Raw genomic sequence first — 14,734 nt, 5'->3', positions numbered from 1 at the left:
TTCTTAGTGCAAACACTTTTGTCTTCATTTTTTGCCCCCTGACCGCATGGGTAATTAGTAGAGGGTTAATCTTAAACCCACCTAGCTGCCAGGAACAGAGACTGGAAAGCAGCAATCTGAACTTCTAGTGCCCAGCATGTGATAGAACTAGCTGGTCTTTAGGGACCCAAGAAGCTTTTTGATGCAGGTCTATCTGTAGGTAGATTGTTCCTTTTTTGGGTCACGTACAGCTCTTAGCTGGGTTTGCCTCTCCAGGCTAACTTGGTTTGGGGTATAACCAAGGGTTCAGAGAACCCCCAGTGTTGGTGACAGGGTTTGAGGGAAGCTGTGAGGCTTGGTAGGACTTTGACTATGAGAGATGTGGATGAGGGTGGGTTTGGGATCCTTGGGTGTCCCTCTCTGTCCATGCAGTGGTTGCCCTGACCCTCTCCCTCCCTTGCAGCAGCCCCTGTGGCGTGAGAGTTGTGCAGAGCTGGAGCAGAGCTGGATGCCTTGCTGCCAGGCCGGCAGTGAGAGGCTGTGGGTAATGGCTTTTCAAGATAGATCTCCATTTCTTTGTTGTGTTTTTCAGGAAATTGTGCTGAGCGTGTAATAACTTTTCAGGAATTCTCTTTTTATTTACCCAAATACCACCTGCTTCCTTCAGTGAAATGTAGCCTTCTGATACTCTATTTTTGATATCATATTTGATATTTCAAACCCTTTGATATCATGTTCAGTGGGAGTGGTTTACTTCCTTTGAAAGACCTTACCTGTTAAAGTGAGGAGGAGTTGAGTCCCATATTCATTCAATATCTTTTGCTGCTGTCTTATCAGTGTTGTCAAGGACTGAAGCTGTGCTCTGAAAGCAATCAAAAGCCTTGTTTTTTGTGAAGTGCATCAGTGTGCAGTGAGATGTTACCCTCTGTCCTTGGTGTTCTGCCACTTCCAGCCATCTGAGCCCAGCTGTACAGTAACCTGTTAGCATCAGAGCTTGGTGAAACTGCCCAAGAGTTATTGAAATGGTTTCATTTCTTTAAGTACTTCCATTTTCCCTGACCATATGGTGATTGCTGCCAAGACATGAGGCTGTGTTTGCTGTTTTTGGAGATTGTCATTAACAGTATAAAACAATTTGTTTCTTCAAACTGGATGATCTTTCAAGGTCCTTTTTAACCTTTAAGATTCTGTGATTCAGTGATTAAGGATTCTAAAAGCCATGTGGATGTTGGTGCTCTGCTTCTCAATTTGCACCAGCTCCACTGTGCTGCTCCCTGGTGCAGACAGAGCCTCAGAGACTGAATGTGCCAGCCAGTGTAGGAGACTTAGGATAGAAACTTTGAATGCTTATTTTAAATTGCAGGTGGTATTGGGACTTGTTTCAGAACATGTTTTTCTACAGCTGGTTGTTTTGGGTAGTTCGACATTTGAATGCAGATGTATTTGCTTTTTTGGGGCAGGGGTTTCCCCTTTGTGTTAAGTGCTAATTTCTGACATCTTTTCGGTTCTTAGATGAAAGGAATTGAGACTATGCACAGAGATAAAGCGTTTTCAACCTGCCTACAGATAGTGAATTCCTGCTATGGCTCTTAAACCTTAGATCTAACCTCTAAACTTCTAAAAATGGGAAAGATGAAAAGTGAAAGAAACTGCTGCTTTAATTTCAGCATGTTGCCTGGCAGTGTTACCAGGCAGGTGTGGGGGTGGAACAGTTACCTGCGCTCAGATGAGCTTGTGTCCTTGGCAGAGGTGATTAAGAATCTGACAAATGGGATGGAATATTATTCTATTCAGGAAAAAAGTAACATGCTAAGGTGGTTAAGTGTATTTGGACAGACCTGACACCAGTTTAAACTTCAGAGGGCATGTCTAGCTCTTGCACCTGTGCAGTCCCATTTGGCTCCTAAAGTTGTTACTGGAGCAGACCCGGAAAGCAATTGGCACGCAGAGTGAGCTGATTTCTTTGGCAGTCTTGGGTATCCTGTTATGCTGCATTTTGTGGCTGTGTGCTTGTAGCAGTTACCTTGAAATGCCTTTGCAAACGAGGAGTGTGGTTTTTAGCAGTGGGTTCTGCCATTGTGATGGCAATATAGGAGAAATCCGTATAATCTCAGTTTTATTGCAGACCCTTCCTGAGTGAAGTAACATCAGAGGAAGTTATAAACAGTCAGGCTGTGGTATTTCTCCCACTGTTGATAATCTGCAGTCCTGCAAGGACATCAGGAGTTTTCCTTTTTGTGTTTATTTCCCCCTGAACACTGTCCCTTCTATACCAGGTTACAGGTAACTGAACAAGGATTCGGCGGTTGTCTGTGGACTGATGGGATTCGTGCACAGATGGGCCGAGGGAGGGGATGTGAGGGGTTGGTTTGTTTGTTTTGATTTTGCTTTTTATTTTTAGCTTAATGAACTGGAGTATCCTAACTCCTAATTTTGTCTTCTGTCTGGGTTCACAGGAGGTAATGGGGAAGGGAGAAGGAAACGTCAGCATTTCCTGTATCCTGTTATCTTGCGCTTTTTATGGATGCTGAATTAACTATGGTCTGAAAAATCACTGACATTTGGATTGTATCTTGATGTTTGGATTGTATTTTGACTTAAAATTACAGATTATTCACTAGAAGCCCAAAACTATGCAGGATTTTTCCATGTGCAGTTCTCCTACAGCAGACTCCAGGGTGTTGCCTTGAGCTTTGTGTTCACCGTGTCACATTTCTGTACTGATGACAGCTTGCAGTGTTGGGGCAATTGCATGGTCTGGGTCTTTTTGATCGTCAGGGACTGAAATGTACATTTAAAATCACTTCAAATTTAGGTTCTGCATTACAAGTAATGTAGAAATTGATTTTGAGGGTCTCCTCTGGAGGTCTTCATGACCCACCTGGACACGTTGCTGTGTGTCCTGATGTGGGTGGCACTGCTCTGGCAGGGGAGTTGCACTGGATGATCTTTTGAGGTCCTTTCCAGCCCTTGAGATTCTGTGATTCAATTCATAGTGTAGTGCAAGTATTTGTTGTGTGAAGAAGAAAAAACACCCTAGTGTCCTGAATGCACTGCTGTATTCTTCTGAAGCATTGGTACCAAGTTTGGCAAAGTGAAGAATTACAGGGGGGAGAGGAGAGACATACCTAACGCTGCACTCTCTTTCTTCTAGCAGGTGGTTAACGTGAGCAGCTGTCAATGAATGGTTTTCAGACATGATGGCCGACCAGCCACCTCCATTAGAAGCTACACCTCTATTGAATGAAGTGCCACTTCTACCTCATATGGTTAATGGGGACAGCATACAACAGGCAAGTGAATCCCTTGCACTTTCCTACAAGTCGTGTAAAACCATGCCAGTGGTGGTAGTGGGGAAGCTGACATTCAAGTGTGCTACAGAAAATAGCTGGTAAAACTGTACAACTGTACAACTTCCATGATGGATGAAAGAGGGAGGGGCTGGAAATAAAGCAACTCTGCTTCTGATTTGCAAAGCTAGAGCAGCATGGGGTTGTCAGCACTGATACCATCAGTAAGGCAGTAATGCAAACAGAGAGAGGAGGAAAATAATTTGCTTTTAATACAATGGAAATGGGAAAAGATGGCAGATTAAAAGGAAAGTTTGTCACGTGCATGTAAGTACTGTTAGATTAAATAGAAAACCCAAATAACAAACCACTAAGGTTTTGGAAGCTCTACTTGAAGCTCATGAAAGGTAATAAAAGATTAACAAGTGCTTGCCATGCTCTAAACCAAGAAGTGTCTTGCAGGGAAGTGAGAGGAAAGACCTTGGCTTCCTGGTGTTAAGTATCTTCATTAATAATGACAGGGTAGTGGGGAAACCTGAGTATATGTAGTTGAAAGTTTAGGATTCTGTTTGGACACAACCTTTAAGAGGTACGATCACAAATACAGAGAGAAGTGAAACAAACTGAAGCACAAGCTTGTATCCTGGTAGGAGAGAACGGGTTGATTTGCCAAGTGTGTGCTTGGCTGCCTTTGCATGGACAGGGCACTAGATAGACTTACCTGAGCTCCTTTTCCCACAAAGGGTTGAACCAGGTCCAACCTGGACTGTTCTAGGATACTGTAATAACAGCACATAAATTTGGAGGCTTTGTGTACCTGGAGTTAAATAGTCATTTTATTGAAGCAAGGGACAGAGCTGCCCATTGCTTTAATCTGCTCAGTGTATAACTTCAAGTGCCCGACACTAATTGAAGTAGGAATGAAGGGGTTAATCCAGAAGGGAAAGTTGCATAAAAGTTTCTGGAGGATAATTGTTGCATGAGAAGTAGCAGTGGAGACCTTGGCATGTTTGAATGTCCAGTGAATACAGAGGCCACAACACAATAATGACGAATTGTTGAGGGTGTGGTAGACCAGAAATGCTGGGAAGTTTCCCATGAGGTGTTCTCTGTAACTGTTACGAGTGGGGAAGGAGATCTGCAGTGTTTCACTTGGAGCATACTTGGAAAGTAGGCTTTATTAAAAGAGATACACACTGCTTTTTTCCCTCAGACCCTGGAGATAAAAGTGTTCAAAGGGCATTAGCAAGGTGAAATTGTAGACAGTGGGCAGCTGTGAGGTTATTCAGTAGGTGACGTTTCAGGTTACACCAGGAGAAGAGATCCAGTAGATCTAATTGGGCACTGTCTCTGTAGCTGTGTTTGTGTGGCCTGGCATCCTACAGAGCAGCCTGTACAACTCTAGGGTGTATCAAATGACCCAAAAGAAAGTGACAGCCATTGATGTTTTCAGAACCCTTTGCAGGCTGTTTGCAAACAGGCAGGTGTGGTTGAAAGCAAACAAACAAACAAAGAATCCAACCAAGCAAACAAGAGTGGGAAAGAGTAGACTTGAAGATTGATAGTCTCCAGGCCTTACAGCTGAATTATGTTGGAGGTAACAAGTAACTCCAGTGAAATACCTTCATGGGACCAGGAATATGGTTTCATATTGAAGTGCCAAAATTTCTCATTCTGTAGTGTCTGTGTGTAAACAACCAGGGCTGTGTGTAAACAACCTTGTCATGTTGCCTTCCTTCAGTTGCCTAATAAGTACACTTCCTGCCCTTGTTTGTGGCTGTTCCTCCAGAGAGGATTCTGACCCACGACCTCTCATTTGCAAGTTTGCTCTTACATAGAGCATTAGCTTAGAAGCTTTATTTACACAGGTGATTTCTAAGTGTTTTGCTGCCAGGGCCATGGAGGACAGGCTAAGTACAGAGTGCTGTACTGAGTTGTTTTCACAACTACAACTTGTGCAGTTTGGGCAATTGCTTCACTCACTCAGATGCAGCACCCAGTTCATTTGTTGCATTTCACATCATCAGTTGGAAGTTTTATGGAAGGATTTCTTGTTCTCAAAAAAACTTCAGCAATGTGTGTGAGTAAGGGATAAAAGCAGAACACTGCCCAGTGATTTGAAATGGCTTGAGCCCACTCCTTCTGAAATGGTGGCATGGGACACCTGAAGGGGTTAAAATTACTGTGACTCTTGGTACTGCTCTGTCCTGTAATGCCTTAGAGTGACTGCTAGAAACACTCAAGCTTCCTGGAAATCTTCCTTGGTGGAAGGTAGATAGAACTGCCCTTGCTTCATTAATTGCAGTGAGTCATTGCTCTAAGACATTGCCCTGTGCATTCCTGAAATTCCACTGTCTGAGCTGCTCTGCAGCCCTCTGGTTGCACTGCTTGCAAATGGTCCTTTTCTCTCAGTTCAGTCAGTTTCCTGAACTATTTGTGAGAACTTCATTTAAATGAAACTTGTTCTGAAGATCTGATGCCTTCAGAGGCTCTGAATTTCTAAAACAATCCCTTTGCTGCCTCTGAAATTTCTTACCCTCTACAATGAGACTTGCTGTGAGGTTTAATCCCTGCCAATGGAGTCCTGGCCCTGGTAGTGTCCTTCCCCAGCAGCTGTTGTTTGCAGCAGGCCTCATTTTCCTGATTCTTTGTGCTCTGGCAAATCCCCAAACCATTATTGTCAGTTTTCTTTACCAGTTAACATCTCTTTGCTCCTAAAAATCTTTTTACTCACAACCAATTCAGCAGAATCGGCTTGTACTTAATAAACCTGCAGCTGGTCTGGAATGGGGGGGAGGTGCAAACATCTTGGAAACTTGGAATTATTTTGATCACTAGAAAGTTAATGTAGAAAATTAGCAGCAAGTGTGCAGTGCTGTGTTTAGTCAGCTCATCATAGGAGTGACTGGCTTGATAGTGGTCCTTTAGGAGAAGCCCTGCCAAGGGACAGAGTCTTGAGACTGCCAGTGGGAGCCATCAGTGTTGCACTGTTTCCAAAAACAAGGCAGATACAGATCCCAAAGGATTTCTACCCAGGGTATGGCATCTAAATCACAGGAAACAATCTTCCCTTGGTTGGTGCTTTTTCAGGTGGTACAGCAGAGCTGAAGCACAGCTGCCATTATTTCACAGTGAGACTGGAGCATGTGTTATGAGTGGGGTACAATGAGGTGATGGCTGGTGGTGCCCAGCACCAGGGAAGGATGCTGTAGGCTGCCTGAGGAGTCCTTCTGGCAGATGTCCACATGGATTTGTATGAAAGGGAGTATGATCATGTCCAAACTGACCTGCAGCATCTCACTGTTAGTTGTCTGCCTTCAGCTACAGGGTAACACAAATGTGGGAGTAAATCCACGTGACCTTTCAGGGGCTGTCAGGCAGAGGGGGCTGGTGTGACCTGCTTTATCACCACCTTCCACCCCCAAAGGACTGCAAGTTTTGGATAACATTGTCAAAATACATACTTGTTAAAATGTGTGTACAGTCCTGATTGTGCCAATTTATCCCTGAAACTGAAATACTCTCCTAGGCAAAGTTTGGAAAGCAAGGGGAACCTGAGATCACTTGTTGCTTCAGTAAGAGAGGAAATGTGAAAACATTGAAAATAAAAGCTTAGTTATTTGTTTCAAATGTATCAAGGGAAGCAGCTCTGTTAATAACCAGAGAAAAACACTGATTTTGCAAAAGCAATGTCAAAGTATGAATAAATGTCATTCTACCTGACAGCATTCCTTGTCTTGCTTCTTCACTAAGGCTGCCAAAGCTGTCTTGTTTTAACATGTGGGTATGGGAAAGAGGTGGGGCTTTTCCTCACAGGCAATTTTTAAATTGAAAAACCAAAACACTTCTCTGTTTTGTTTTCTCCAGGTTATTCTTGTACAGGTAAACCCAGGTGAAACATTTACAATTACAACTGAGGATGGACACGTTCAGTGTATCCAAGGTAAGAACCCACAGTGCTGAACCCAAATGTTTTCATTCTTCAGATATCACAGAACTACTCCCAGTGTATGTTTCTGTAGTGCCAAACGTGGTTTTCTATGTTCTGCAGTGTAACAATTCAGGTTTTTCAGTTTGTGCTTAAGGCACAAATGAGGAAGCACTGGGACCTTGCCGAGGTTGCCTGTGCCTCAGCTCCTCCGTTGGCAGAGCTGCCACCTCAACTGCTTTTGTAACACTCCTTCAGTAACTGCTCAGTCATAACACATGAATTTACGTGGGGTTTAGTCCACACTAATCTAAACACCTTCAGTAGAGGCTGTGTGCTTTCAGTCACTGCCAGGCAGGGGAGGAGGGAGGCATCGCTGCCCTCTCGCTGTGGCCACAAGCCGCTCGTTACCTCCCGGCTAAGTGGCACAGCTGCACATCAGTTGGGTCCAAATGTCTCCTCGAAGTCAAGTTGGATTTATCAGTACCTCCATTTTTGGAGTATTTTTCACCATTTCAGATGATATTATATAAAATGTGTCCACTCTGCTTTCATCAGATCCCAGACAGGAACACTTCCTGTCAGCTTGATGTGGAAAATAGTGTATTCTTCATGTCTTTAAACAGAGCAGCTGTCAGTGTGACTGTGCTGCCAGGGCTGTTGGTATAGACTTGGAACTTTGTCACAGAATAACAACTAACATTTACCTACACTGATTTTCATGCATTTAAAGCAACACTGTTGGCCGTGTAACTGTGACTAAACATACAGCCATGCCTGCCTTCAGCAGGGTTACCGAAGATTCTGGATGCTTCCTGAAACTTATTGAATCATATTTCACATGTATCTTGAATGTGAGAATGAGTTCTCCATCAGTGACATCAGTTGCATTCTTTTCCTTGATGGGATCTTGGTGTAGTCACTCTTCTTCTTGTTTAAACTCACAGTCCTGATGATTTAAGTTTCTTTCCTAACTGAGCTTTTAACGGGGTAGTTTAAGCCTTGCTTCTAAATGCACTTGTCTAAAAGTGAACACAGATTGGCTGCAGTTACTGGCTTCTCAGGCCCCATGGCAAGCCACCACCTTTGGGGAAAAAAAAAGGTATCTCAAGTTTGTAAAAGCCTCATTTGTTAAAAAGTGGCTCCTTGTTATTTCTCAGGTCCTGCACATGTTCCTATGATGTCACCAAATGGTTCTATGCCACCTATATTTGTGCCTCCTGGTTATGTATCTCAGGTAAACTTTAATTTCTTATGTTTCAGTATATTTGTGAGTGTGGCTCTAAAAATACAGCTATTGAACCTGGAGCCTGGAACAGCTGTTTAAGCATCTCTCATGTGTTTTCCATTGAACTTACCAACTGTTTCATGTACTTGATTGTGGGCTCTCACCTTCTGCTCGCTCGGTCAAATCTGATCTCATTTTCAGAGGGTTGCTTTAATAATACTACTAGGCAGTAAAGCATGACTGTGAATTGGCTGGCTGAGCTCCCTTAGCAGGACCCACAGCAGGCTTTTGCTTCAGTGCTGTTTTCAATGAGCAGCCTCAGCTGACAGCAGCTGAGTGTCGGGGGCCGATGGGCACCGGCAGCACTCGGCTCTGCTGGGAGCAGGCTGAGGGAACATGGCTGGGGGCAGCTCTGCCATTGACCGTGTCTCACGCTGGGGATACAGACTCGTGGCTTTCACAGTGAGGTTAGCTGGGTCACAGACCAATGTCATTCTCTCTTGCATTCCTCACGTGCTTTCCTTTACTGCAGTGTGTGAGATATTTCTCTTTAATATCCTCTCTAAATGTAAGTGTTTCTATTCTAATGCAGGTCAATTTATCAAAGTCTTTAATGTCCTTTCATTACCAGCTCTGCTCTCCTTAAGATTCAGCAGAACACACTGACAGCACAAATGTGCAGAGGAGGGTTAATGCTACTGACGTGTGCCTGTGAAATGAGCAGCACGCTGGGGCACCCTCCCAGCTTTACTTTTCCATTCTCACCAGTTTTCCACTCCCCTGTGTTGATAAGTCAGAATAGATCAGACCTGCCTGTGGTATTTGAACTGTTATCAGAGATTTGAAGATACCAGTTTGAGTTACTTTTGAATTCATGCATTTTTAAAGGGAAATAATGAAAAACAAATGTTTAAATGGGACAGATGAGGTTTGTAACTGCATTTGTGATTTCCCCAGGCAGTTGTCTCTTTGCATACAGCTGCCTCTGCAGTTTGTGCTTCTGCTGCTATGAGGAGGTACTTTCATGCAGACCCCAAAGAAAGGTGCTCCAAATAACTTATGCATCAATATGAAACTGAGTCTTCAGTGCAAATAGTATGCAAAGCCCTGGCAGATGCTGAAGGTACATTTGTTCTGTGTTTGCTGTCAGATGAAGCTTGGGGGAGGTTGGGTTTGGTTTGGTTTAGTTTCCCCATGTCACTATGACAAGAGCAGAACCAACTTCAGTTCTGAGCATGAGGTACTTACATTTTTCTGGTCAGCAGATGAGGCTTTAGCTTTCTGTTCCTAAATCTGTCTGGGGGAACCTAGAGAGAGTTCTGTTGGGTTCTGCCAAAGCAGAACAAAGTGATTCAGTAATGGGTAATGAGGACACTGCAACTTCAGACTGTAAAAATCATGTGAAAGCCTCTCTGTATCAGTGTCTCCCTTCTGCCTGAGACTGGGCTTTGGATGCAGATAGAGTTAAAATAGCCATCAAACTTTGCTGTGAGTTTTGCCTTGTATATGTTCCAGGGTGTGTTATGATATTGTGCAATGTGCTGTAGTGCCAGTGTTTTTGATGAACGAAAAAGCCCCCCACGCTGTTTCTAGAGCAAAGTGTGTTCAGGGTAAGCTTATTCCTAAGTGACTTCTCCTTGGAGGGTTTTTTTCCTCCTCTTTGAAGTCTGTTAAGAATTGCTAATAATGCAGCTGACTGAGGCACTCACAGCTGAACTTTGTCAGAGCAGTTTGTGAGTGGACACATTCTGTTTCCCTTCACAAGGATAATTGTGTTCAGTTTGCTCTGTCTTTTGCTGGGGGAACTTTTGGCATCAGCAGTAGCTCAACATCCACAGTGCCACCTTGGCCAACTGGGACATGCTGGGAAGATTTCTCACAGCCAAACTAAATATGCTTTAAGAGAAGATCTTGAAGGAACTGACAGGATAAAAGACACGGCCTGCTTTCGTGGAAGGGCTCTCTTTAAATGCCTGAAAATACCAGTTGTGTCTAGTTTTAGTAGCAGAGGGCTACATGAATACTCTGAAGAGTTCTAAGAGCAGCTTCTCCCTTGTGTGATGGACTTTGGGTTGCACTAAAAGCTGACACTTTTTGCATCTCAGTGCTGTGTGACAGCCCCTGACTCGTGTCCTCAGCTCATATTTTCTGGTAACTACACAATCCACGTCTGTTGATACTAAAGCTCTGTAAGGCTCTGCCTAATAGCATTTGTGATTCCTGGTTTTAAATGCAACTTGGAGGAGATGACTGATGCAGAGGGAAGGAAACATAAAGCCACAGGCTAATTTTAAACCAGCCTGAGAAAAATGCCTGGTTTTCCTGCTGAAGCTTGGTTCATTCGCAGTGTCAGTTTGCCTTTAATATTGAGCAGTTTTCTAGCATTGATGTTTTTTTCCAGTGACATTGCCCACACCTCTTCAATTTTTTGTGTGAGGGGGGAAAAAAAAACCCAATTGATTTATTGTCTGCTTTTAAATAGGATTTAATACAGTCTAGTTTCCTACTGAGGCAGACTTCATTAGGTACAGTCTGAATGTTATGCCAGTGCACTTCAGAAGCAGCAGACTGGAATATGAGCAGGTGATTTCTCTGATGGTTGACTGTAGGTGCTGAAAACTTAATCCCTCAGAGAAGCAAAATGGACTGTGACCACAGAGTGACAAGGCAGCAGTGCAGATGTCCTCTGTACTGTGAACCCTGCCTGGGGAAGGGACTCTAAACCTCAGCCTTTGGTTCTCAGTTCCAGGTATCTCAAAGATGAGACTCAGCTGTGTGTTGTTTTACTTCTGTCTTCTAAAACCTTTCTTCTGTCCAAAGTCTCTTCTCACTTTTAAGCTTTTGAGAAGCATTATTGTAAAGAAAAATGAACATATTTTAAATGTACTGTAGGAAGAGCAATACCCTGAGCTATTAATGTGTTTCACACTGGCAGAACTAGCCTCCAGGAGCAGGCTGTATGTTGCCAGTGCAGGACAAAGGCGTGCAGACAAATTCCTTGTCTGATGTCTCTTAGCCTGTGGCAAACATGAAATGTTTTGACACATGCTGGCTCATAGCAGAAGACAGCAGAGCTGACTTGTAGCAGTCTGCAGTTGCCATTGGCTGAGGAGGTGTGTGCAGACGTGTGCCACAGACAGGACAGCGTGTGCGGACGTGTGCCTGCGGCAGTGCCACCAGTCCAGGCACTGCTAAAGCACTTCTGCAAGTGGACTGGAAGTTACACCCTCATCCATTCACAGGACTGCTTTAAAAGAATAGATACTGTATCCATCAATTGCTTAATGCCTTGGAGTGTGAGGCTCAGCTTCTTAAAGTTGACCACCTCAAACTCCAGTTTCTTCCAGTAACGTGGTGAGTGTCTGCTGGAATTCACTGAGTGTGTGTATCCATGCCTGTCACATTGTGGGAATGAGCTTAAGCATCCAGATTCTTTATTAGATGTACAGTTAGATTGTTACTGTTCTAACTTTGCATTTCTTATGTTGCACAACAGGTGGTGGAAGAAAACGGAGTTCGTAAAGTGGTGGTATTGCCACACTCAGCTGAATTCCATCCTTCCATGCATCCTCCTCCTCCTCCTCCTCCCCATGTGCAGCATTACATGCACCATCACCACGCTTTGCTTCCCCACCCACCTCACCCAGTGTACCCTCCAGTTCCTGGGACAGGAGAGCTGCCACCACAGTTCATTCACCAGCACCCACCACCGCATGTGTTCCAAGAACAAGGTGAGGGCATGAGTGTTGTTTGGGTGCCCAAGAGGGCTTTTCTCACAGTGCTTCTGGATTGAGACAGACAAGTGCTCTTTCACACATTTCTGTGATGTTGGTGCTAGTGTTAGACTCCCTGAGCTTGATGTGTGTTAAAATACACTTGTGTATTGAGGTATCAGGGAGCCTGGTCTGCAGGCACTCTGCACCTAGAAAGTACGACTGTTTAGATCTTAGAATCTCAGCATGGTGGGGGTTGTAAGGGACCTTTAGAGCTCATCCAGTCCAACTCCCCTGCCAAAGCAGCTCCCACCTGCATCAGGTCACACTGGAACTTGTCCAGGTGGGTTTTGAAGACCTCCCAAGAAGGAGCCTCCACACCCTCCCTTGGCAGCCTGGGCCAGGGCTCCCTCACCTCAACAGAACTTTTTGTGTTCCAACTCCTTTCCATTACCCCTTGTCCTGTCTTCTGCCATTCCATTACATGTTTAGTGCAAGAGCTATAGCTTAGAAGTGTTCTGCTACTGTCTGTATTTTTTATGGATCCTTACCTTCGTCACTGTAAATGCCACAGTGATTGCTTCTACCTTTCTCTCAAACTGTGCTCTCTAAAACTGCTGTGTTGTGCCCCAGCTTTGTCCTGAAGTGTTTTGGAAAGACATTGAGTTTGACACATGGATGTATTTATTTTTTGACTAGACAGGCTACAAATATGACTGGAAAGAAAATAACAGACATAAAACAAAAGCCATAGTAATCCATGTTGGGGGAGGAAGTGCAAATCCACTCTGTATTTAAAAAGTGAATGAAGCAATACTTGAGTGGAGGAGTGGGGTCACTGAGTTAAACCAAACTGTGAGCCTTGCTTTATGAACAAGCATGTAACATGGGAAAAAGTTAAGACTATGTAAGACCATTCACTGTCTCTCTCTCAAGCTTAAATGGGTCATTAAGCTATTTTGGCTCATGTGTAGAGTAAAATATTCAGTAGTACCCAGACTGTGTTTTAAAAAAATAGTTTAGGTGCTAGACTTGGGAAATGTGACTGAACTGCTGTATCAGGGGGAAAAGGGCAACTGTGTGGAGCAATCTGGAGCAGCCAGCAAAAGAGAAAGGCTTGAAGAATTAAATCAAAGACAAAAACCCAAACAACCCAAGGCCTAAACTCAGCAGGTGATGGATGCTCTGTATCAGAGGAGGAGCCTGAATTCTGGCAGCAGTGTGATGCCTTTGTGCTGCTTGGCTGTTGCTCTGCTGCCCAGAGACACCTGGGTGTCAGCCATGGAGCACCCTGGGACTCCCAGGCCAAAGCTGTGTGAGCCATGCAGCTCCACACACCTACAGCCTGGCAAAGCAAGCCCAGGTCAGTCCCACAGGTTTTCAAGTTGTGGTTTTACTGTAGTTGGTTATTCTTTCAACTTACAACGTATTTCTCAGATGTCAAATACATTGTACTGGATATTAAACTAATTTCTCCTTTTCTTTGTAGAACCTCGTTCCCATGGAAGGACAAACTTCATTCAGAGAGATGAAAGGAGCCTCAAAATGCAAGAACACCTGAAGAAGAGACTAAAAGACAGACAAGCCAGTGGTCACACTAACAATAAACTTAACAGTCCTCCATCCTCACCACATAAAGTTGTTAATTCTTCCAATGCAACCATTCAGAATGGAAATGGAAAGGCTCAGCAAGGAGCAGGAGGACCACAAAAGCAGAAGCAGATAGGAAAAACAAAAGGCAGCCCAGATGCAGAGATGGGAGGTAGGTGGCACTGAAAGGGTAACAAAATCTGGGTTCTTTTCTGACAGAAGATGCTGCAGATTCATTGCAAAATAGTTTGTGAAAGAAGTGATTTTGTCAGTTTCTGTGGTGATTCAGGATGAGAGAAAACCTGAAATACTCTGTATTACTTTTTCCTCTGTAAGTCACAGCAATGTCAGGTTTGTTCTGTGATATTTATCAAAGAAGATCTTCAGGAAGATTTTAATTGTAATCCTTTTATTTGCTTCTCTGCCTTGTCTGCCCCAGGGCCGATCAGTATCCCAAGCAGGATGACCTGTGGGTACTCACACAAAGGACTTCTGGCTTTGTGCTTTGTGGTACTTTTCAGATAACTGGGAGTTAATGAAAACTTGAAAAAATAGCAGGGTTTGAGCAAGTTTCTGCACAGGCTGCTGTTGGATCAGTTGTCATTGCAGTTCAGTGCATTATTTTGCTCAAATGAGTGAATTTTTAATACCTTATGGCTATTTAGATGCATATACTGAAATACCTCATGTGCAATATCTTTGCCTTTCCTGTTGGGTTGAAACAGTGTCACTGGAGCACAGACAGCTTCAGGTCACAATTCCTTACATGGTTTGTGCACCTTTTTAGTGTTGTGTGTGTGTGTGTCTTAAATTAACTATGTCATTAGGCTGTGAGGTCTGATCTTCATCTGGGTCACTGTTGTATTTAACTCTTCAGTTAGAGAAAGAAAAGAGAAACCTGACTTTGTATTTTGGGGAGTAAGGAGAGGTGAAAGCTTTTAGCCAAGGGCAAAAAGCATAATTGAAGTTTTGCCCCAGTACAAATTGATTGGGCAGGGGAGTGGAG

At 43.8% G+C, this 14,734-nt stretch overlaps 1 protein-coding gene across 2 annotated transcripts in view; it reads left to right on the top strand.

Annotated features, from left to right (window-relative positions):
* The window catches only part of LOC104554089 (fibronectin type-III domain-containing protein 3a-like), a 47,578-nt gene that overhangs the window by 14,951 nt on the left and 17,893 nt on the right, over positions 1-14,734 (top strand). The window contains exons 3-7 of one of the 2 annotated variants that reach the window (XM_062006422.1): positions 3,137-3,272; positions 7,137-7,212; positions 8,358-8,434; positions 11,922-12,156; positions 13,628-13,900. In XM_062006422.1, the coding sequence (XP_061862406.1) occupies positions 3,177-3,272; positions 7,137-7,212; positions 8,358-8,434; positions 11,922-12,156; positions 13,628-13,900 (757 nt within the window). In that variant the 5' untranslated portion in view covers positions 3,137-3,176. Of the gene's footprint in view, positions 1-3,133; positions 3,273-7,136; positions 7,213-8,357; positions 8,435-11,921; positions 12,157-13,627; positions 13,901-14,734 lie in introns of both variants that reach the window. The other variant, XM_062006421.1, reaches the window with a different exon arrangement.

Source organism: Colius striatus, chromosome 13 (genome assembly GCF_028858725.1).
Source record: "Colius striatus isolate bColStr4 chromosome 13, bColStr4.1.hap1, whole genome shotgun sequence".
NCBI lineage: Eukaryota > Metazoa > Chordata > Aves > Coliiformes > Coliidae > Colius > Colius striatus.
Note: the sequence above shows the minus strand (reverse complement) of the source record. Positions and strands in the feature narration are given on the sequence as shown.